This window comes from Myotis nattereri (genome assembly GCF_964212035.1).
Source record: "Myotis nattereri genome assembly, chromosome: 1".
Lineage (NCBI taxonomy): Eukaryota > Metazoa > Chordata > Mammalia > Chiroptera > Vespertilionidae > Myotis > Myotis nattereri.
This window is the reverse complement of record NC_138075.1, coordinates 180,968,978-180,993,039: the sequence shown is the minus strand read 5'-3', so window position 1 is coordinate 180,993,039 and position 24,062 is coordinate 180,968,978. Positions and strand designations below refer to the sequence as shown.

The 24,062-nt window shown below is 43.5% G+C and overlaps 1 protein-coding gene across 1 annotated transcript in view; it reads left to right on the top strand.

Annotated features, from left to right (window-relative positions):
* Positions 1-24,062, top strand: part of FRAS1 (Fraser extracellular matrix complex subunit 1) — a gene marked incomplete at its 5' end in the record, with an annotated part of 444,917 nt that overhangs the window by 209,358 nt on the left and 211,497 nt on the right. The window contains 2 exons of the mRNA XM_081100823.1: positions 13,805-13,948; positions 22,835-22,975. Of these exons, the coding sequence (XP_080956949.1) occupies positions 13,805-13,948; positions 22,835-22,975 (285 nt within the window). The remainder of the gene's footprint in view (positions 1-13,804; positions 13,949-22,834; positions 22,976-24,062) is intronic.

The window sequence follows — 24,062 nt, the reverse complement described above, 5'->3', positions numbered from 1 at the left end:
TCTGGATTCAGGCTGAGCCCACCATGACCTCAGAACATTCTTTCTTGCTTGTCTTGCTCCTCTTTTCAATCAAACTCTGTTCTAGTCTGGCAGGACCATTGAATTGTGAACACAAATCCTACATATATGAGCTCAGAAGAAGAAAACTTAAAACAAGCCAACTAATATACTCCATGTGAGATTAGTTTGAAATGAACAGACTTTGAGTAGAGAAAGAGTAGAATGTGACCCATTTTTGTATGTGTACCAGTGTTTGTTTTGTCTGCTTAACACTTGTTATTCATAATGGCCTGAGGATGGAGCTGTGTTACTCCATGGCGAGAGCTGCCTTTATTCTACAGATCCCGAGATGGGAGAGAGGGAGTGCAACATGGCACTTAAGACCGGAATAGGCTCTGGAGGCAAACCGCCTGGCTTCCAGGTCTGGCTCTGCCCTTTACAATGAGCACTTCTTGAGCTCTGTGTTTTAGTTGCCTTATGGGTAAAGCAGAGACAATAACATCGGCCACATAGTGTTCTTGTGAGGATTAGATGAGTAAATGCACACATGTCCTTAATCCTACCAGACCTGAGGCCCTGAACCTAACTGTCCCCTATACCTGGGCTCCTGAGCATTAAAGAGAAAAAACCAACATGATATAGAAAAATGTTAGTTACATGCAAACAAGTGGTTAGAATAAGATGGAACTTGGAGACATTGTAGAAAAAGGTCTACCTTTCATCTACCTTTCATCTAGCGCCAATATTCCACCTTTGTGTGGAAATTACCGAAAAATCGGTACAGCGGTCTGGTAGGGTTAAGGATGGTGCCTGCTACCTAGGAGCCCTGCATATATGTTAGGAGATTTGAAATGTACTTTCCATTACCCCTCTTCCCCGTTCCCTTTCTCTCACTCCTCCATTCATTCCCTTTTGACCACTCTAGGTCCTGAGGATATGAAGATAAATAAGACTCTGACTTTGCCTATAGTGAGCTTCACTGAAGGCAGAGTTAGCCGCTGCTTACAGAGTAACACAAAAAATTTAAAAACGCAAGACCTATGGAGTTTATTCTATATCTGATTGCCATGTGGTCTTAGATTTTGTAACTTAAAGAATCAAAACAGTTGAACTCTACCACTTGTTGCTATAGGGTTTGGGGCAAGTCACTTAATCTCTTTGAGCCTCAATTTCCTCAACTAGAAAAAGGGGATACTATTATCTACTTCAAACCATGCTTGAAAAGATGCTTGAAAATATAAATATATTTTGCCTAGCATACAGTGTATCTCTGACAAAGGGCAGCTATTGTTATTATCGAATTTGTTCCTTTATTCTTCAATTTATGGGGATGAAAACCAAATAGCCTGCATTAAGAAACAAAGAGTCATGGTGTTAAGTGTCTGAAATAAAACAAAATCTACTTTTATATGTTATGGGGAAGTAAATATAATACAGAGAACAGATTACTGTATTACTTTATTCATCACAACAAGTAAAAATCCTTCTATTTTCTTTAACTGCTCAGATTAAATGATGAGAATCTGTAATTATTTGTTTCTTAGCCAATATTATTATATATTGAGAGAGAAAACATATTAAGAAAACCCATAAAATTTACATATAGGATTCTGGCCTAGCTGAGATGTAAAAGCTGTGGCTTGAACAGAGGAACTCCTGAAGTTAATTATTTGTTGGAATCATGGTTGACTAGCACAGCCCAGTCACTGTGGACATGAAGCACTAACCCCCGGAGCCAGGTCCAAAGCAGTGAAGACCTGATGGGTCCTGGCATTATGTTCCAGCACGTGGCTTAGCCCAGCCAGCTGAGCCCGGGGCAGCCCTCTTAGCAAAGGCATCTAGGAAACTGTTTTTCTGAAATCTTCAAGAAGACAAGAGCCCTCCTTGCTCGTTGGGATAGTCATCGTTAAGCAGGTCTTCTCCATGGCCCATCCCTGAAACCCCAGAATTGGAGGGTCAGTCCAATTTCATTGCCAAATCACGTATTCACTTTGGGGGTCCAGCACATCCTAGCACTTCGTCTTCACTCATTTTGTTCTGGCCTTTTAAATCGTGTGCATTGTTCAAACATTCTCTGGCATTCTAGAGCAATCATGGTCTCTCAGTTGCTGAATGCCTTGTAAAGGGGACTTACTGCTTCAGGTGATTTTTCTATCTTCTCCATTCTGTTTAACAAATATCTGTTGAGCCTCTTCATTGTGTGTACCAGGCGCCAGGGATAGGGCAGTGAACCGACACACAACTGCCCTGTGGTTAAGGCCAGTTCTTCACTTTCCCACCTGAAGAAGAGTGTCGGTGAACAAGTAAGATAATCAGAGAGTTACTGCTCTCGGAATTCATTGCTATCAGTGCTATAAAGGCAACTTTAAAGGTATGTTAATCAGAAGTGGCTGATTACTGAGGCAGGGATAGGTCTTAAAACATTTGAATTCCTCACATTGTTAAGTACATATAAGGCCTCTGGAATCATTTTTGTTTGAAAAAGTGTGATAACCCCTTGCACGGAGGAGAAAGGACAGGCATGCCCAGGCGTTGATGTTCAGGTGATCTGCCTTCCATTAGCTTCTGCTATTTACTCCCTGTCAGCATTCCTGGCTCGGTGTGGCCTGAGGAAAACTGCAGAATCTCTGTTTTTCCCCCAGTCCTCTTTTTCTTCTCTTAATGTCCCTCTTAAAGTAGTGGGGTGCCTTTATCAGCGTGGGAAGGGTGACTCTTTGAAACAACTGTCGCTGGAACTTGGCGAGTGTCCATGGACTGTTTTAAGCTGTGCAGAAGGAAGGACCAGCAACATCCTACCACTTCCTTATATGTATGTTTCTAGAGGAAAAAGGAACCCAAAGCAGCAGGTGACAGTGGCATTCCAAGTCCCCTTCCTCTTTGGACACTCGTGTCAAGGATACTTGGAGAGAAGAAGGCAGAAGCAGCTGGTGGAGTTGTGCGCGGGACCTTCCCTGTGGCGGGAGGCTGGCTGTGTTTGGCATTTGCCTGCCTGGCTTATAGACCCCAGCTGTGTATGGACGGACCCCGGCTATGTATGCCAAGAGACAAATGACAGAACAAAAGGATCACATTCCAGCAGAGAAAGCCCACCACAAATGCAAGGGAGTTTATCTTCCAGACAGACCCCATTCTTCCTGACAAATCTGAACCCCCAAATATTTCAGCTATGGATTACAAACTAGTGGCAAGTCTTCTGGCTCTCTGCCCAGTGCCTAGTGTTCTCAGTTATGTTAGCTAGACTGGAGGGCATACATTCTTTCTCTTCCCCGTATCCCACCCCAACACTCTTGCTGTTCCTCCCTCCCCTTCTGCTTTCTGCTGCCTTCAGCGCTCACAGCACCTCTGTGCTATCACTGCCCAGATCTGAGCAGGCTATGCTAGAGCAGCCAGGAAATCTGAGAACTCTGCCCATCAAAAACTTGGTTTTGGTTGGTGGTCCCTCCTTTGGCTCTTCAGATTCTGTAGACAAAGAGACTCAATGTATCACTGGAGAAATCAATAGCCATTTAATGAACAGGTGCTGAGGAAATGCCCAGGGAGTCCTAGCAGCTGTGGGTGGCCAGTGGTCACAGGGGAGAGTGGAATCTGAGGGTCCCATATGGCTCATCAAGCTAGACCTAGCTAGTCACTGCATTGATAATCCTTGGGGTGTACTTGTGTTGTTGAGATAGCAGTATAAATAGAAGGACAGGAGGTAGAAAGGGTGAGAATGTTCCTGGTAAGCTGGCCTGGCTGCCTCTATCCCCTGACTTGCATACCAATGAAAAGCTGGCCGACTTGTACATCTATTTCCACGTGGACCTGCCAGAGCCTCCCTCATCCTGGAATTGTCGCTTTCAGTTCAAGCTCCATGTCTACAGAAGACCCTGCAAAAGATTCAGATAGGTTACCCAAGACAAGTAAATTACTCAGCTGTATCACAAATGTGGTTACTAGATTAACTAGTTGTTTACCCAGCATGTGCCTTAGGGAAAGGACCACAGGCTTTTTCTTTTTCTCCTTCTGTGATTTTCCTCTAAGTACTTAAATGAATTCATGTTTATTCCAAAAAATAAGTTAGCAAAATTCAAGGCACAATAAAAAAAAAAATCAGTGAAAATTCCTGACTCAAGCTCTCCCAAATCATTACTGTTAATATTTTGGTGAACGTCTTCCTAGTTTTTGAATTTCCTATGTGTTGTATACACAGATATATGTGCACACATTGGCTGTGTGTAAGAATTCGTTTAGCTAAACCTCTTTTGCTTGATGTTTCTTCCTAATTTTTCCATTATCATAAATAAGCATGATGTGAAAAATTATAATAGAAGTTTTGGTGAATTTATTTGATTAGGGTAAATTCTTAGACATGATTTCTGGGTTCAAGTATATATTTGGACACATACTAATATGTTACTCACTTTTTTTAAAGTTGTAATTTATACTCCTACTAGAAATGCAAGAGGATGCCTACTTCCTACCAACTTTGTCAAAACTAGATATTATAATTAAGTTTGTCATTTTGATTGATGTAAAATGGAATCTTGTTTATTTATTTATTTATTACTTATGTTTGGGATTTATATGAAGAGAGTTGAGTTCATCATAATTACCAGTTCATGGCTCACTTTCACCATTGGCCTAGGCCAGGCTATTCTCTTGCTTATGCATCTGACTGTCTGTCTATCTATCTATCTATCTATCTATCTATCTATCTATCTTTTTGTTCCCATGACTTATTTCCACTTTACTTCACCCCAGCTCCCTACTTGAGTAACTATTCTAAGACAATTTAATGTGTATTTCATGTATGTGCCCTCTTATTGCTTTGTAAGCATGTGTCTTAAATATTCACAAGCATTACCAGATTGATATTTAATTCTCTTTATTTTTTTTAAAAAAACAAACTTTATTTTTGTTGACCAGTTTTGGGTTCACAGCAAAATTTAATGTAAAGTACAGAGATTTCCCATATTCCTTCTGCCCCCGATGCATGCATCCCCAGAATGGTACATTTATTACAGTTAGTGAACCATGCTTTCACTTTTTCCTCTCTCAGCACTATTTCTGGGATGCGTATATGTTGTTATATGTACGTCAAATCCACGGCACCAAGTTGCCACTCTCCTGTTTAATTTGCTTTTCTCTGGCTCTTCATGAGACTGGAGATTTTTTCATGTGTTTACATTTTTTCTACTATAAACTTCCTTAAGTCCATGTGGGTTTTCAGAACATGTGGTGACCGGACATTCCTGTTGCAGGGGACAAAGGCGTCAGTTGGTATGGGGAGGCAGGTGGAGGGCAGAGACCCAGCCTGATAGGGGACAGAAGATTTGAGTAAAAGGATCCACAATGAGGACTACTCAGATGAGCTTCTCCTTTTAAATATGTCTGGCATTTGAGCTTCTTAGGCAAGTAGCCTTGGCTGCATATGGGTCTGTAATAGGTGGAGGGGAGAGTAGTCTGCCCAGCATCTGGGCTTCTCCGGGAGCTTAACCAAGCTTGCTTGATGTTTGTAGAGTTTGCCGGGAAAGAGCTTTAGAGTGGGAGGCCTCTGCTGGAATAATCCACGAGGGCTCTGTCACTTCCCTTCACTCCCTTTTGAAGTCAGCCTGCCTCTCCCATAGTCTTTTATGCCCTCTCCTCTTCTATCTGCATTGCACTTTAATTTGCTCCCTTTATAATTACTCTGCCTTTAACACCAGTGGAAACAAATGTGCTGGATTTCCTGGGGTATGTCACTCATATGATCACATATACCTTTCTCCGTTTTCTCAAACATGCCATCTCATCATATCCCTGTGAACAAGGTACAACAAAGACAGTTGACCCTTGGAAAACAAGGGCTTGAAATGAGCAGGTCCACTTATACACAGACTTTTTTTTTCAATGAATATACAGTTGACCCTCCATATCCCTGGGTTTTGCATCCACATATTCAACCAAACATGAATTGAGAATAGTACTTTCAATCTGCAATTAGGAATCCAAGGATGCAGAAGGTCGACTTTATCCGTTGATCATCACCATTATATAGGAGACTTGAGCATCCTTAGAGTTAGATATCTCTGGGGATCCTAGAAACAGTCCCTTGTTAATACAGAGGGACTTTGAGTTTGCGGGGAGTCAAAACTTATACACAGACTTTTCACTGCATGGGGGTTGGTACCCTAACTTCCGTATGGCTCAAGAGTCAGCTGTATTACTATTCTCACTTTGCAGGTTAGGAAAGTGAGGGACCAAAGTGAAGTTGAGTTGAAGATAGAAACATTTTCCATCCAACAAGAGCTTCCTATTGGAAATTGACCCGCTAAACCTTGGCAAGTGCTTCCTGGTCATTGGTGAGGTGAGAAGGAAAGCAAGCCATTGCCACAAAATGGGTAAAGAACAGAATGAAGCCATCTGTGTCTGGCATATCTGCCTGTGCCTGGAATTTGGGCTGTTTCTGTGGTGTTGCGAGTGGATACTTCTTGGCACTTTGGAAATCTGAACTGCAGCCTCAACTGATGCCTGAAAGGGGCTGCTGATCAAGTGTGCGAGTTCCCTGGTAGTGGCAGAGCAACTTGCCCGGGAGAGCATGGAAGAGGTGCCAAACCCAGGCTCCTTCTCCTGAGGAGCAGTCCCAACCACGCAGAGCTCTCTGTGTCTACTGCCTGGGCCTGGGTAGGCTTCCTGGAGCATCAGCGGCCTTGTTTTAGCATTTCCCAGAAAGGCTGCATTTTATTCTTAGAGAAGCACAGGCTAAACAATTTTTAAAGCAATCTTCTATCTCAAAATTATCAAGTACAAAACGCGTTTCTTATTTTGAGAGTAGGGTTTCAATATGTAGTTGCCGCCCAAAAAGTAATGTGTTCCTTTCCATTTGAAACACTTTGCTCAGCAAGCCAATCCGTGCAGTGCTAGGCTCCAGCAGAGTCAGGGGCTTTCCCAAAGAAATGATCGACTGCATGCAAGATAAGAAGATAACTTTCCCTCATTCTTCGTCTTTTTGAATTTATTTGCCACAATTTTCACAGTGTATCACTCAAACCCTGGGTGACCTGAAATGTATCACAAAGAGGACTTATGCTGAAAAGTCAGGGAGTGACCTTTTATTTCCCATAATAATCCCAATGTAATAGAAGTCACATATAAAGTAAGTCTGCAAGAAGAGATTATCTGCAGTAGCATATGTTCAGTTAGAAATTAGAAATCAATTGCAGAACACAGTGGGAGTATGTCATAAGATATGACAGCTAAAAAAAAAAAAAGGAAACTGACAGCTCAGCATAGTCCCGGGTGGAAATAAAAATTCCTTCTGCTGTTCTGTCAGGCCATGGAACATGGCTTTTGTCTGATACGGAGAAAAGAGAAGGCCTGGCATCACATTTGGTTACTTTGTATGAATATAGCATCATAAGCAGATCTGGGCTCCAACACTTACCAGGTAAATTTTTATAGCCTCAAGTTTATCTATCTTAAGGTATCATATTTTCAGACTATGACCTGATGGTTACAACTCATCATGTAGGCATTACTATATAGAAGATAACTAATAGAATAAATTCCCTGTAGCAAAAAAAAAAAAGAAGCTATTAATTAATTAATTAATTTAACATACATTTAATGAGTCCTGACTGTGCACCAGGCATCAATCCTGACACTGGGGTTAAGATGACTGAAACATGGCCCCTGTTTTGGAGGATATTACATTCCGTTGAAGGGGATCGGTCTGTAGCTGAGTAATTAGTGCAGTAGGATAAATAGAACAAGATAGGCATGTACAAAGGGCTGCAGGAACATAAAGGGAGGACCAAACAACTTTGTTTGGACAAGCTCAGCAAAGCTTCGCAGACGTAGTGACAACTTAGGAGGCCTTCTGAAGTGTCAACAGGATTTCAGGAGCAGGGTGAATCCTCTGTGGGGTATCCAGAACCTCTGACAGGCACAGGGCATGCATAGGGTACCCGGTTTCATGGGATTGGCGAGCATGAAGGAGGCTGCAGAAGGCAGGTATGAAGAGTTCTGTAGGGCTCAGTATGTGATGGGCCTGAGTGCCTCCCTGAGTCTGTGGCCTCTATGCTGATCACCCTTGGCCCCTGTTCTGATGGGCAATGCCAGGGGTAATATTAAAGACTGGAGGCCCAGTGCACAAAATTCGTGCACTTGGGGGGGCGGGGGAGGGGTCCCTCAGCCCAGCCTGCACCCTCTAGCAGTCTGGGACCCCTCAGGGAATATCCGCCCTGTGGGAGTGCATTGACCACCAGGGGGCAGCTCACACATTGAGTGTCTACCCCCTGGTGGTCAGTGCGCATCATAGCAACTGGTCGTTCCACCATTCGGTCTATTTGCATATTAGGGTTTTATTATATACTAGTAGCCCGGTGCACGAAATTTGTGCACATTAAAAGGGAATTAATTGCCCTAACCAGTTTGGCTCAGTGGGTAGAGCATCGGCCTGCGGACTCAAGGGTCCCAGGTTCGATTCCGGTCAAGGGCATGTACCTTGGTTGCAGGCACATCCCCAGTGGGGAGTGTGCAGGAGGCAGCTGATCGATGTTTCTCTCTCATTGATGTTTTTAACTCTCTATCCCTCTCCCTTCCTCTCTGTAAAAAAATCAATAAAATATTTTTTTTTAAAAAAGGGAATTAACTAGCAGAGATATTTTAATATTGCTATTTGCCCTTTCTCTATAATAGAAGTGTGAGAGATGAAAGGAAATTAGTAAAATGTATATGAAAATAATATATAAATTTATTAATAAATAAACAGTAACAGAAGGAGCAGATTCTGTGAGGAAAGGGGCTCTCTCCTCCCTCCTGTCAGGGTCCGGGGTGCAGGAGAATGGTGTTCCTGGCTGGCAGGCCACTGACAGCAAGCTATCCAATAGCAGATTCTGTGAGGAATGGGGCTCCCTCCTTTCTACTGTCAAGGTCTGGTTTGAAGGTCAGCCGTGCCCCCTGTTGGTCCAGACTCAGAGTTTTACCATGCCGTGGCCTCCACCTCAGCAACCCAGGACTGACTGCTGCTGGGTGCTCCTGGTGCTCTGAGGGTGGGTTCTTCCCTCAGGCCACACGGGAAACAGCTGGGGAGGGCACAGCCCTTGGCAAAACGACCCAGGATTCAGTGGGTCCACGCTCTGAGGGTGGGTTCCTGCCTCAAACCCCGCCCTCACTGAAAACAGCTCCAGGAAACAACTCAGGGGAGGGCACAGCCATTGCCAAGACAACCCCTGCACGACTGACTTCTTTCTGCTTGGTCGCAGTGGTTCAGGTCGTGATGAACACAACTCATGTTTTTTATATAAGTAGAGGATATAGATATAGATGTGGATATAGATATTTAACACAGGATGGCACAAATCAGATCAGTCAGGAGGAGAGGGCCTGAGACCCTCTTCTGTCCTCAACCTCTTGAAGGGTGGTGCCTGCCAGGTTCCAGGGACAAGCCAGAGTGTCATGGAGGGCTCAGGACAGTGACCAATTAGCAACCAAATTGGAAGTATTTGTACTATTTTAACAGCCAGCGCAGCTGAGTGTCTGCACTGCCATCAGCCAGTCCATGAAGAGAGCTAGTTGTTCTTTCTCATCTCCGCTTCACCCCCTGGACTAAGATGATTTTATCCCTTACAGATTTCTTAATCACCCTCTCCTCTCCCCACTGCAGAACAAACTGTCTAGAAAGCAAAAACGGTCACTTCCACTGCCCTCATTAAAACTCTTACAGGATGAAGTTCAAGGTCCTTACCCAGTCCTGCCCACATTTGTGATTTGGCCCCTGTTGTCTTTTTAGCCTCAATTCCCATCATCCCCTGGGGCACATACTCCCTGAGCAGTTTGCACATTACCACCAGTACAGTGTGCTCAAGTGAGAGGTGGTTCATTGTTTCCTCTGTAGGCGTCAGGTAATAGGCTTACCTGTGGCTCTGGGAAGGCCTCACAGGCTAGCGCAGCATCTGGCACAGAGTAGGTGCTTCTGAGCACTGGTAGACAGGTCAACCTGGCGGACCTTCTTAGACGTGAGGTTGGGCTTCTTTTGTTTATTTGTTTAGGTAAATACTTTGTATCAACTACTCAGCCAGTGAGACAGAGGCATGAACAGTGTTAGACACTTCAGACAATGACTATGGCCCCTGATTGAAGGGTAGTTGAATTAATAAATGACAGATTTCATGTGTATTGAGGGTAGTAGAATTTGTTACTGGGATCTTTGCATCCACGTCTTTAGTTGTAATGTAGTGTTAGTAGTTATCCTAATATGTAAAGAATTCTTGTGTACCACTTGTAAAATACCAATGAGATGCTAAATGTAAATGAAGACACTCAAGAGGTGTTTGTAGAGCACCAAACAGTATGCTTAGTGAGGAGTTAGCAAAATAGAAATGGGCTCTGCCCTCATGAAGCTTATGGTCTCATGAAACCAGATAATAAGTAAATGTTCCTCCATTTCTGCTTCCTACTTGCCATCGGTATCTCTCATTTGGACCATAGCATTGCCTCCACACTGGTCTCCCTATCTTCACTTAAGCCCTTGAGCCCTCTCTTCTTGGCAACCAGAGAGAGACTTTAAAAATCTAAATCGGGGCTTGTGTCTATCCTTCTTAAGGCTGTTCAGTTCATGACTTCACATTGCAATTAGGATAGAATCCTAATTTCTTTCCATGGTCTCCAAGGTCAAGTTTGATAGGGCCTCTGCCTTACCTCCAGTAATGAATCAGGCCACCCTGTCCTGCTCTGCCCCACCCTCACCCCAGCAGCTCCAGCTCCAGCCAGGAAAGCAGCCTTGAACCCCAAGCTCCTTCCCTTCTCAATACCTTTGTGTTGTTCTTCGCTCTGCCCATGCTGGCTACTTCTCATCCTTTAGCTCCACCTAAAACCAGTCCCTTCCAGCCTCACCACTGTTATTCTTTACCAGAGTCCTGCTAGCACTTAACACAAATTGTCATTTTCTCTCAATTCATTGAGGAGAAAAGTTGTCTGAGATTGTGCTTTCATGTGCAGTTTAGAACAGAGAGGAGAGGACTGGGTCCTGCGATTTGCAGTGTAGTTATCCTTTCTTCTGTTTCCAAACAGATACCTAATTAAATTACTTAAGTGAAATCCCCAAGTCACTTGCAATCAGCTAAGGCATTCCTCCTACCAGTTTTGGTCAGACTGAATATGTCTGCAAAACAGGTTGTGTTTCATTGTGAAGCAAACATTTTGAAAATTAGACTGCATAACAAAAGCAAGGCTGGGTTAGCCATACAGAGAGTTACATCTGAATATACTCAGTCTACAATAGACCTCTCCAAGGTGAAGAGCAAGCCGAAAGAGTAATAAAAAATTAAATGCTGGAAATTTTGGAGTCTTAAAGGAACAATGTTGGTCTGGGAACAACATATAGTTAGAAACCTAAAGTGTAAGGAAAAAGCAGGCTCTGAATCTTCAGGGTGCACACTGAGAGCCGATGCTGTTGGGGGTAACCAGAGCCTGTGGGAGATTGAAGGAGTTGTGAGGGAGAGCAGGAGAGGGTATGCTGAGGGATGGAGAGAGAGGAGATGGAAAGGGAGGGGAAAAGCCACAGGGTCAAACGATACTAGGTCCTTCAAGGTCTAATCAAGGACTGGAGGACACAGTGTTCCTTCCTTAACTGATTGTAGATGGCGCTGGAGACAGAAGTGTCTCCAGCTGTGTGGCTTTCACTTTGCTGTGTGGCTGCAAAGGCAACATGACAGAGTGACGTCTGACCTTATTAGACAGTCCATCTTCATCTAGAACAGTGGTTCTCAACCTTCCTAATGCCGCGATCCTTTATTATAGTTCCTCATGTTGTGGTGACCCCAGCCATAAAATTATTTTCGTTGCTACTTCATAACTGTAATTTTGCTACTGTTATGAATCTTAATGTAAATATCTGATATGCAGGATGTATTTTCATTGTTACAAATTGAACATAATTAAAGCATAGTGATTAATCACAAAAACAATATCTACACTAATAAAAGAGAAACATGGTAATTGGCGTACGACCGCTACCCTTCCCATTGGCTAATCCCCCTGTCACTCACAGAGTAGGGACGAGATATGCAAATTAACTGGCAGCCAAGATGGCGGCCGGCAGCCAGGCAGCTGATGCAAACTGGGAGGCTTGCTTGCTTCAGTGACGGAGAACTCCAACGTTCCCCGCCTGACTTGCCGGCCTCTCAGCTGCAACTCTCAGCAACTATGTTGCGAATAAAGAAGCTAAAAATACCCCAGAAACCTGCTTTACTCAGCAGAGCTTCAGCCAGCCGGACCGCAACATTGTATCAAATACAGACGGTAAACAAAGGCCAGAAACCTGTTTTCAGCAGCCGAGGCCTCAGAGCTAAAGCTGGCCCAGAACAAAAAGGAAAAAAAGAAAAAAAGGAGTGGTTGGGAGCTTCAGTCCCAGCCTGAAAACGGCCCTCAGCCCCTCAGCCAGACTGGCCAGGCACCCCAGTGGGGACCCCCACCCTGAAGGATGTGTGACCAGCTGCAAACAGCCATCATCCCCTCACCCAGGCTGGCCAGGCACCCCAGTGGGGACCCCCACCCTGATCCAGGACACCTTCAGGGCAAACCAGCTGGCCCCCACCCATGCACCAGGCCTCTATTCTATATAGTAAAAGGGTAATATGCCTCCCAGCACTGGGATCAGCGGAGCTGCGAGGCCTCCCAGCACCGGGATCAGTGTGACAGGGGGCAGCACCCAAACCCCCTGATCACCCTGCGGCAATGTGTGTGACAGGGGGCGGGGCCCCAACCCCCCCCCCCCCACGGGCCCTGTTCTGTGTGTGATGGGGTAGAGTCATAACCTCCCCATCTGCCCTGCCCTGAGTGTGACAGTGGCGGCGCCCCAACCCCCTGATCGGCCCTGCCCTGAGTGTGACAGGGAGCGGTGCCCCAACTCCCCTATTGGCCCTACTCTGTGAGTGACAGGGGGGAGCTCCTCAACCCCCTGATCGCCCCTGCTCTGTGCATGACAGGGAGGAGCTCCCCAACCCCCTGATGGGCTCTGCTCTGTGCATGACAGGGTATGGAGCCCCAACCCCCCTGATGGGCCCTGCTCTGTGCGTGACAGGGGGTGGCGCCACAACCTCCCCATCGACCCTGCCTTGAGTGTGACAGGGGGCGGTGCCCCAACCCCCCAATCGGCCCTACCCTGAGTGTGACTGAGGGTGGCATCGCAACCTCCCAATCTGCCCTGCTCTGTGCATGACAGGGGAAGGCGCCCCAACTCCCCAATTGGCCTTGCTCTGAGCCCGACCAGGGGCTGCACTTAGGGATTGGGCCTGCCCTCTGCCACCCGGGAGCAGGCCTAAGCCAGCAGGTCGTTATCTCCCGAGGGTTCCCAGACTGCAAGAGGGCACAGGCCGGTCTGAGGGAACCCCCTTCCCCCCCCCCCCCCCCCCGCCGAGTGCACAAATTTTTGTGCACCGGGCCTCTAGTGTAATTATATATGTTTTCCGATGGTCTTAGGCAACCCCTGTGAAAGGGTTCTTCGACCCCCAAAGGAGTTGCAACCCACAGTTGAGAACTGCTGGTCTAGAACATTATGGTTTCCTTCCCTGTGATTTCCATTTTTCAAAAGCTCCTGATTTCCTATTCCAATTTTTTCCCAGCAATAATTTATTGGAATTGTAGTTTTGGCCAAGATAAATAGTTTTTTGTTTGTTTGTTTGTTTTTGGTGGGGAGGGGGGTCTTCTGGGGTGTATACATGTGCAGAGCGATTTAGGGATGAAGGAGCCAACATCCTCCTTGTAAATTTCAAAACTTTTCCAGGAGAAACTGACCAGTCCTTTGTGCTATGGCTTGTTCACTGACTCTGCTGTTTGCCTGCAGCCTGCCACGAGTCCTGTGCAGCCTGCTGGGGTCCCACGGAGAAACACTGCCTGGCCTGCGGGGACCCGTTCCACGTGCTGAGAGAGGGCGCCTGTGAGAGCAGCTGTGGCCCTGGGTTTTACAACAAGCAGGGCACCTGCAGTGGTAGGTGCCAGACTTTGCATCTTTTCCTCTTTCAGGGGTCCCATGTTTAATTCAAATCATAGCACCAATAACTAATGTTTCTTTTACTCAATGAATATGCAATATGCTGACATTGCTGGTGTTTTAGTAGTTTGCAAAACATGTGTTTTTACTTGGGGGAGATCCCCTTTAATACCTCCCTTTTCCCCTCAAGGTGTTTAGCTTGTTCTACAGATAGACAGTGAGGACTGGGCTGCTTGTTCCAGACCCACAGCTCAAGGGACAGGAGCAGAGCTTCCTTTCTCCAAATCTCAGACTGCCTTCCAAATATGCATGGAGACAAGGACACTTCCAGGCCAGCCAAGGGCAGACCTGCCTTTGTTTTTGGTGCCACTGACTTAAAACTAAAGCAGTTCTTGTTTAGTCTACCTTTAATACCCACTGCACAACAGTAAGCGTTAATCCGGCTTCCTGCGGCCCTGTGCCAGTCACTGTTCCAAGTATGTTATAAACACGCACTTACTGAGAAGCAGGAAAGTATGGTGGGGAAAGCGTGACCTTGGGCAAGTTACTTAATCTCTCCATATGCCCGTTTCCTGGATGGGGATAATACAGCACTCGTGGTAGACAGAAGAATGGCCCCTCAAAGATGTCCACATTCTAATCACTGTAACTTGTGATTATGCCACCTTCAATGGCAGAAGGGGTTGGGAGGTGTGATTAAGTTAAGGATCTTGAGATGGGAGATTATCCTAGATTACCCGCCTGGGCCAGTGTCATCACAAGGGTCCTTATAGGAGAAAGGCTTGAGGGTGGGAGTCAGAAAAGAAGATCAGAGATGGAAGCAGAGTGATGCCAGGAAGGGGCCCATGAGCTGGCAGACAGCCTCCAGAAGCTGGAAAAAAACAGGAAATGGCCCCCCTCCCCCCTCAGGACTTCCAGAAGGAATGCAACTCTGCACACATCCTGATTTTAGGACTTCTGATCTCTAGAGTGATAATGAATTTGTGTTGTTTTAAACCACTGAGTTGGTGGTAATTTGTTAAGGCAGCAATGGGAAATTAATACACACCCACCTCAGAAGGCTGTTGAGAGGAATGAGTTAATAGCATTGCATTTAGCACAGTGCCCAACACAGGGTAAGTGCTATGTAAGTGTTTGGTGTTTAATCCTCACAACAATTTTATAAGATAGTTATTATCATCATGCTCATTTTCCTGATGTAAAACTAGCTCAAGATCACATAGCTCATAAGAGATAGAGTTGATCTCTGGCTCCAGATGTTAATTGCCTCTTCACTACAGTGTGATCCTACTTACACGCCTCTTCCTAGATTTTCCCCTCTCTTCTTTTTCTATTTTCCTCTCCCCTCTTTCTCTTCTCCTTCCTCCTACCCTCCTATCAGTCTTCAGATCATTCCCCTGCCCCTGTAGACATTGCCAAATAGACAGATAGCCACCTGACAGTGAGTGATTACGTTTGCTTTGGGCATACCAATAGAAAGGCTAGTAGCAATGGATGAGTTGATCTTTGGGAGTTGACAAATCCACTTGCCTTAGGGAAGAGAGAGTTCTTAGCCTTCAATCCTGCATTTCTCCACACCAGCCTGCATTTGTTGTCCCACAAACTACAGATGTTTCCATGTTATCCAGCCCAATGTCTGATTCTCAGAAGTTGTATTAGTTTCTTTTTTTCTTTTTTTAAAATATTTTTTTATTGATTTCAGAGAGGAAGAGAGAGAGAGAAACATCAATGTATTATACTCTACCATTGCCCTTGGTATCCACCGGAGATTGGTTTCACAACCCATGCAAATACCCAAATCTGCCAATGCTCAAGTCTCTTATATAAAACTAGAGGCCTGATGCATAAAATTTGTGCAAGAGTAGGCCTTCCTCTCCCCCTCCGCTCCCTCTCCCCCTCCCACCTCGTCCTTAACTGGCATCGAACCTCAGGCCCTTCAATCCACAGGCCAACGCTCTATCCACTTAGCCAAACCAATCTGTGCTCTTTGCCTCTCTTCTTTTTCCCTGGAAGAAGGAAAGGAGAAAGGCACAGGGGTTTTCAATCCATACCAAAAGGAGGAATAAACAACTCTACTTGGATGCAAAAGTAAGACCTCAGAGGCTTGAAATAGTGTACAGGTTGGGGAATTATGATGTGTTCCATCCATAAAGTGAAAGAAAGGATGGAAGGAGATGAGGTTGGAGAAAGGGGTCCCAGGCTGTCCTCACATGGAAGTCATTACAGACCCTCTCTTTCCCACACTCCCTCTTCACTCTCTTTCTCCCTGTCACCAGGTTCACCTATTTGCTTTAAAATGACCCCTGAATTGAAAATTGAAAACAATTCAGGCCTTAGGATTTTCACCTTTATCTTGAGAACAAGAGGAAACCATTTGGCAGACTTAATTAAATGAGTGGTCACAGCAGGTTTTCTTTTTAAGTTTATTCTCGTTGCTGCATTGAGAATGGTCTGAGAAGGAATGGACAAGAAAGATTTGGACAGAGCAGCCAGGTGGTGATAGTAAGCGAGATCATGGTGAACTGAAGTGGTGGTAGCAATAAGATAGAAGGAGTATGGGACAGGTGTGGAAAGTATTTCTAAGGTAGAATTGATAGGTCTTGCTGATGGGTTGAATGATCTTTTACCCTCTCTGCATCCACCCCCTTGGGCACTTAACTTTGAAGTGTCCTCTGCCTCTGTCTTTGGACTTGACCATGTGCCTCGCTTTGGGTAATAGAATGAAGCAGACGTGCAAGTATGGTGGTTCTAAGTCTACAATTTGAGAGGCCTTGCTCTTTCTTGTGTTTCTGTCATCTCCATGAGGACATTCCTGAGGTAGCCTACTGACATGGAACAGTTATGTGGCAGAGACTTGAAGTGCCCAGTCAGCCCAGTTGAGTCTCATTTAGATCAGTGGTCGGCAAACTCATTAGTCAACAGAGCCAAATATCAACAGTACAACGATTGTAATTTCTTTTGAGAGCCAAATTTTTTAAACTTAAACTATATAGGTAGGTACATTGTTATTAACTTAATTAGGGTACTCCTAAGTTGGCCTTTGCTAAAAATGTCCTCAATCTGATTGAAGTATGTTTGCCGAGGTCGACCCCTTCCAACTCTCCCATCCACACTCCTCTTGTATACTTGTTTCGTCTATCTCCTTTCCGAAAACCCACTTCTGCGCATGGGCCACGAAGTTTCAATAGCACTGTATGTGCACGCCAGCACGTGGTATTTTGTGGAAGAGCCACACTCAAGGGGCCAAAGAGCCGCATGTGGCTCGCGAGCCATGATTTGTCTACCACTGCCTTAGCACAGACTCTGTAACGCAACTGGCCTTCACCAACATGCCTTTTGATAAACAAGATTAGAATTTACACTTTTCAGAGTTTTCTAAGTTTTTATCAAGTGCTTTCAGAAATGTTCAAATAATATTTCCTCAAGAGCGGTGAACCAAGTCACTGATTGGTATCAGAATGTTAATTATGATGTCTGATGCTGATAATGCTGACTCATTTCCAATTCAGATTAGTGCTATTCAAGATAAAGACCGGCTGGTGTTAGTTTAATAATTTATAACCAACCAGCTCATATCTGTAGCAATCTCAAGGTCAAGTGCTGAAAACAATCCAGAATAACCTGTTATGAATGATGGAATGTCCTCGTTGAAAGAATTTACAGTAACCACGTTCATCTGTGGTACATGCTTTGAGTTTTACAAATATTAGATATAAAGGGTGGGGAAACTCAAAGGACAAACCTCCTCATTCTTTAGTTATTTAAGTACTTGTGTTATTAAGAAGGCTTTCATGACTGTAGCTAACATAAATCAAAGCAGTTCAGAGGTTTCTGTTAACTGTTCTCTCCATTTTTCTGCCTTTTTCCCCCTTTTATTTTCCTTTCCCTTTTTCACCTAGGCAACTATTTTATTTTATTTTTTAATCTTTTTGTTTTTATATAAACAGAGTAATATCCTTTTGAGAACAGTTGACCCTCAAACAACACAGGCTTGAACTGTGTGGGTCCACTTATATGCGGATTTTTTTTCAATAAATAACCTGTACTGTTTTTAATCCATGGTTGGGATGCTGAGGACTAACTGTATGCATTGATCCATGCTAGTGTATGTAGGGAACCTGAGCATTTGCAGATTTTGGTGTCTGTGGAGGTCCTGAAACCAATTCCCCGCAGATACTTAGGGTAGTTAAGTTTTGGAGGAGTCAAACATTCCATGTGGATTTTGACTTCATGGGGAGGATTGATACCCCAACAAAGGTAACTGTGTGTGCATGTATATTTAATGATATCATGTTATAGAAGTCATGTTGTTCTCTTCCTTTTTTTCTCAGCATTATGTTTTTAAGATTCATCCATGTTACTTTATCATCTAGCCCTTTGCTTCTTGCTGCTGCATAGTCCTCCCTGGTCTCCATCCCCACAGCTCATACATCTACTCCCCAGTGATGGACTCCCTGTGTTTCTTCCATCCATGTGCCGTCACTAGAGAGCACTAGCAAATAGCTGCAAAAATGTCCCTTCATGAACTGCGTGGGAGGTTCTCTGGAATGGCTAACCCAGGAGCAGAATCGTTGGTTTCTGTATATATGTGTATATATATATATGTATGTGCCATGCCAACACAACCAAGGGTTCAGTGAGCCTGAGGAGGGGCGGTGAAGGATTAAAGAAAAGACAGACAAAGAGAATAAGCTGGGGCTCCATGGATCTCCTGTGCCTGAATGAGGCCACAGAGAAGGATCCAGTCAGCAAGCTGAAGCTTTATTTTATAGTCAGAGAAAAACAAGGTAGTGGTCAACATAATTACAATGTTCTTCTGAGTTTCACTTGTTTTGGCAGCACTTGGTGCACCTCCCACAGCCCATTAGCTACCCAGGAAGGATCTAGGGGGTGCTATAAGGTTAAGCTTAATTAAGCTAAGAGGGCTCTGCCCTCTAAGCTGGGACTTGTTTGTGGCTCTGCCACAGGTCAATCTGAGGCTTAATTCTAGAGCCACTCCCTACATATGTACATATATATATATATATATATATATATATATATATATATCTTTATTTTTATTGTTGACACTATTACTTCTTGACTCTGAATATTCCCTATGACTAAGTAGTGCCAGGTCGCTCACCACAATCTATAACCCAAAGCATGAGATCTCCCATTCCCACATCCTTACTACCACTTGGCATTATCGAGCTTTAGATTTTTTTCTGGTCAATAGGTATACAGGGACATCCCATTTTAATTTGCATCCTTTTGATTATTAATGAGCTTGAAAATATCTTCAACTCCTTTTGGACTTTTGTGTTTCCTCTTCTATAAATTGAATTTTACAATGTTTTCCCCATTGTTTTATGGAGGGCCTTTCTGCCTTTTGGTTATTGGTTTTATGGAATTATTTGTATGTTATAGGTATTAACTCTTTTCAGTCTCAAATATGCAAATATTTCCCAATTTTTTACCTTTTAGCTGTTACTATGGTGCCCTTTGTTGAACAGAACATTTTAATTCATCATTTTTTACTTCAACATTTTGATTTTGAATTTTCAAAAAGAATTCTGTCCATTTTGAACTTGAATTGTCTTTTTTTTTCTGCTCAAGTTCACAAAGAAATTATTCTACATTTTCTTCTGTTAACCAGACAGTTTTATCTTAACTTACTTTTTTGAACCACCTGGAGTCCACTTATGGATATGGGTTTAAGTAGGGATCCAGTTTTATTTTTCTTCATTTCATGATCCAGTTTTCCCAAGATCATCTAGTAATTCAGTCTAACCATCTCCATTGATCTTTATTGTATCCTAGAGGCCCGGTGCATGAAAATTTGTGCACTGGTGGGGGGGGGGGGTCCCTCAGCCTGGCCTGCCCCCTCTCACAGTCTGGGAGCCCTCAGGGGATGTCCTATTGATACCTTAGTCTAAACCGCAATCTGGCCTCTCTCTGCGGCTGATGATCATGGGAAGGCACCGCCCCCATCACCCCCTTGCTGCTGCTGCCTCTGGCCTCCCTCTACAGGAGGCTACCAGGCCGATCAGGGGAAGGCGACGCTCCCATTGTGCTGCTGCCGCTGCCGCTGCCACTGCCAGCTGCTGTGGCTGCCTAAGCCTCGGCCCAGTCCTCACAGCAGCAGCAGCCGCTGTGACTTTGTCCATAAGATGTCCGGTCTAATTAGCATATTACCCTTTTGTTAGTATAGATTAAATTTCTGTGTCTGTCTCTGAGCTATTCCAGTAGTCTAAATTTCTGTCCTGTACATTATCACATTGTTTTGTTTTATGTTTTCATTGATTTCTGTTGCTTTGCAGTATGTCTCAATATCTGATTGGGTAAATTTTCCCTTTCTTGTCTCTTCAGTTTCAAAGTTGACTTAGTTATTTATGGGCTTTAGAACATGTTTATTAAATTCCTAATAAAATACAGCTGGAATTTTTATTAATACTGTATTGAAGTTATAGACTAGTTTGGGAGAAAATGACATTTTCCTAATAATTTTATGTAAATTTGCAAATTACACTTTAAGTATTACATTAGATGGGTCTTAAAAAATGTTTGACTTACAATGTTTTTATTGTTGGTCAACTCTACATTTTTTAAAAATTTCTGCTACTGTTTATTTCTGGGGAAATCCACTTAGCTTAAAGATTGTTCTGTTCTGTTGAGATGCCAGTTCCAGAATTAGAAACTTTGGAGATTTTTATGGAGTGTGGGTGGAAAGATGCTTTTCAGATTTATTTTTGCTTCTTTGTTCCAGTTATGAGTTGAGAGGGTGATTTTCTTTTTCTTTGGTATAGAGATCATTGTCTTTGTCCATTTACTGAATATTATCTTGCCTTACACATTTGCTTTTAGTGAGATGCTGAATCCTCCAGAATGCAGGATGGAACATTTGGCCCTATTGTTTGCATCTTATTTCCCTAGGTCTTAAAATGTTTTTCAGGAGATTAGCATGGTGTAAGTGGATGAAAAGAACAGATAAAATAGATCTCAGCATTGATTCTCTAATAGTGAGAAGGTCTGTTTTGTTTTTAAAGTATTTAACCAATGGGTATAGAGTAGATGGAGTCCCAGACTTACCTGCTGGTGCATTTACCCTCACCTGCCTTCTTTCACTCTCAGGAAAGGAGGGCTTCTTCTGGACTGTCCAAGGCTAATCTCTCCTTCTGTACTTTTGAATGTACAGTCCCTTTTCCTCCTAGGTATTCTTTGAAGAATTATTTAAACTCTTCACTTTTAAAAACCTTTCCTTGGGTCTATACTTGCCTTGAGCTTTTACAATATTGGAGAGACAAAACATCCTCTTACCCTTTTAATTATTTCTCTCTCTGTCCCCATCCATTCACAGCCAGGAGCCTTTAAGAGAACAGTTAATAATCATAGCCTTCACTTTCATTCTAATGACTCCACTTAAATGGTAGTGGTACAGGTTACCCAGATCTCAATGCCTTAGTGTAGTGAACCATGTTCAGACTTTATTTGTGCTTTCTGCACTTTAATCACTCCCTTCTTGAAACTTTTTTCCCCTCAGCTTCTCAGCCATCACACTCCTGTTTTCTCTTCTACCTTTGTGTCATTTCTTCTTGGTGACATTTGCTAGTTTTTTCTTTTTCCGTTAAATGTTGGTGCTCTCAGATCCCTGACTACTACTGCCTTATCCTTTATGCTTTTCCTGAATAAATCAACTAACTTCTGATTTCAGCAACTACCTATATGTGATGACCCCCAGATCTCCCCCAGAGCTCCAGAACTATAAATCGGGCTGTTTCCTGGACAGCACCTATCCAAAACAGCCCATGAGAATCCTCACGACCATTCTCCTTCTTGCATTCTGTGAGTGGCATCACTCATCCCCTAAGCCAGACCCCTGGAGTCCATCTGAGACACTTTCGCCTACACAGGCCTCAAATCTATCATCTTCTCCACAGCCTTGGTTCAATCCCTGATCATCTTGTTCTGTGAGCATGGCCATAGTCTTCCAGCTAGACCCCCAACTCTCCTTCATCACCTCTCCAAACTATCCTCTAAACTGAAGCCAAACTAATCTTTCTTATACCCAACATGGCGATGTTTCTATTGTAATCAAAACTTGGCAAGGGCTCCTGCTGCCTTCCTTCCATAAAGATGAGATCTAGACTGTAGAGTCTGGCATACAAGTTTATATCGTCTGGCCCTGTCCACTTTTCCAGCTGAATGGAGCTGCTTTTTCTCTGGACAGCCCAAACTTTTGCCAGGCCCTGGACCTTCCCTTGCCTTGCTGCTGAGGCCATTCCCATTAGCCGAGCACACTCTGATTCACTTCCCAAGACAATATTCAAGGGTCGCTATTATACAAACCCTTTCCTGACCTTTCATATAAATGCATAAGTGAATGAGTAGATCCTGGAAGATTGAGAGAGTTCAACAACTTAACATTTTTGTAGCATAACCTTGCTTAGAAGAACTCTGAGTTTCTGAATTCTCTCCCCAACTAGGGTTGCCAGATAAAAGATGAAATATTTGGGACAAACTTAAACTAACTAATTATTCATTATTTATCTGAAGTTCAAATTAAACGGGGCATTTGGTATTTTTATGTGCTAAATCTGGCAACTCTATCTCTGGGGCCACTTTAACTTTAAATCCTATATTAAATTGGATACACTGGAGGCGGGTGGAATGCCTCAGAGTATTTGTTATGCTTAGTGCAATGAATAATTCTTTGGTTCTTCAACTGTGAAGACGGAAAATGCAGATCTTTTGAAATATTGGAATCAAGGAAACAGCACTCAGTTGAGCAGTCAGAGAATGAGATTACTATGTCGATACCAACTGTGGACGTTGTAATGAATAGACTTCTCTGCTCTGTTGGCTCACTATTGACTTTCTCTAATGGGTTTTCCTCTCCCTTAGCTTGTGACCAATCCTGTGAAAGTTGTGGCCCCAATAGTCCCAGATGCCTTACCTGTGCTGAGAAGGCAGTGCTGCATGATGGCAAGTGCATTTCTGAATGCCCTGGTGGATATTATGCTGATGCCACTGGCAGATGCAAAGGTAAGACATGGGCCATCATTGTCATAGTCATCATTGACTAGACTGGGAGTTGTATCTGTTCACTTTGGAATCTGTGTGTCTAATGGGAAAATGTCAAAAGGAATAGCTTTTTCATTACAGAATCTACATGTATGTGGTATGGGAATGGGAGACATGGGTGGATGCTGAGATACTAGAGTGATTAAATATTAAAAAACATATATATATATATATATATATATATATATATATATATATATATATATATATATTAATCAATCATTAGAGATCACTTGGTCTTTTTGAAATGCCAAGAACATCTTTAAGACCTTCATAGTGTACTTGTGTACTTGTAAACCATCACCAACTTAGATCAAAGGTATGACAGAATCATTCCTTAGGTGGCATTTATAAATACTACAGGGGCAAGCAAAAGTAGGTTAATAATAATAATAAATGATAATGCAATAATTAATATATAAATAATAGTACAGGAATAAACTCTGTGTTTCACATACTCCCAACTGTTAACCTATGTTTTGCCCACCACCCAGGACTAAAGGAGATGTGTGTGTCTGACATTGTCATATGTAGTGGTCAGATTCTTAAATGTAATTCTTACTTAGAGTCTCAGAATATTCAGTTGAAGGTACCTTAAGTAATCATTTAGTCCAACTTCTCACAGTGTGTAAGCCAAGGAAACTAGGCCTGGAGATACCCAGACATGGCGAAGGGCATAGATAAATTCATGGACATGACAGTCAAAATTCCACTGCTCCCAACACTCAAACCTATGAACTTTCTACTCACCCCTATTCAGATGGGCAATTTTAGATTCAGGCAAACCCAGGGCTAAATTCCAGCCGTGCTACTAATTACCTGTGATCTTAGGTAAATATTTTAACTTCCCAAGACCAGTTTCTTCATCTTTAAAATGGTCCTAATATATAAAAACCCAAGGTCCGTAGCAACCAACCGAAGGCTCGACCAAACACTGGAAGTTAGTCCTGCAGTCAGTGCTGGGTGGGTATGGCAACCCAGCACTGACTGCCACTGGTGCGGGTACAGCAATCCAGCACTGACTGCTGAGAGAGCTGCAAATCAGGCC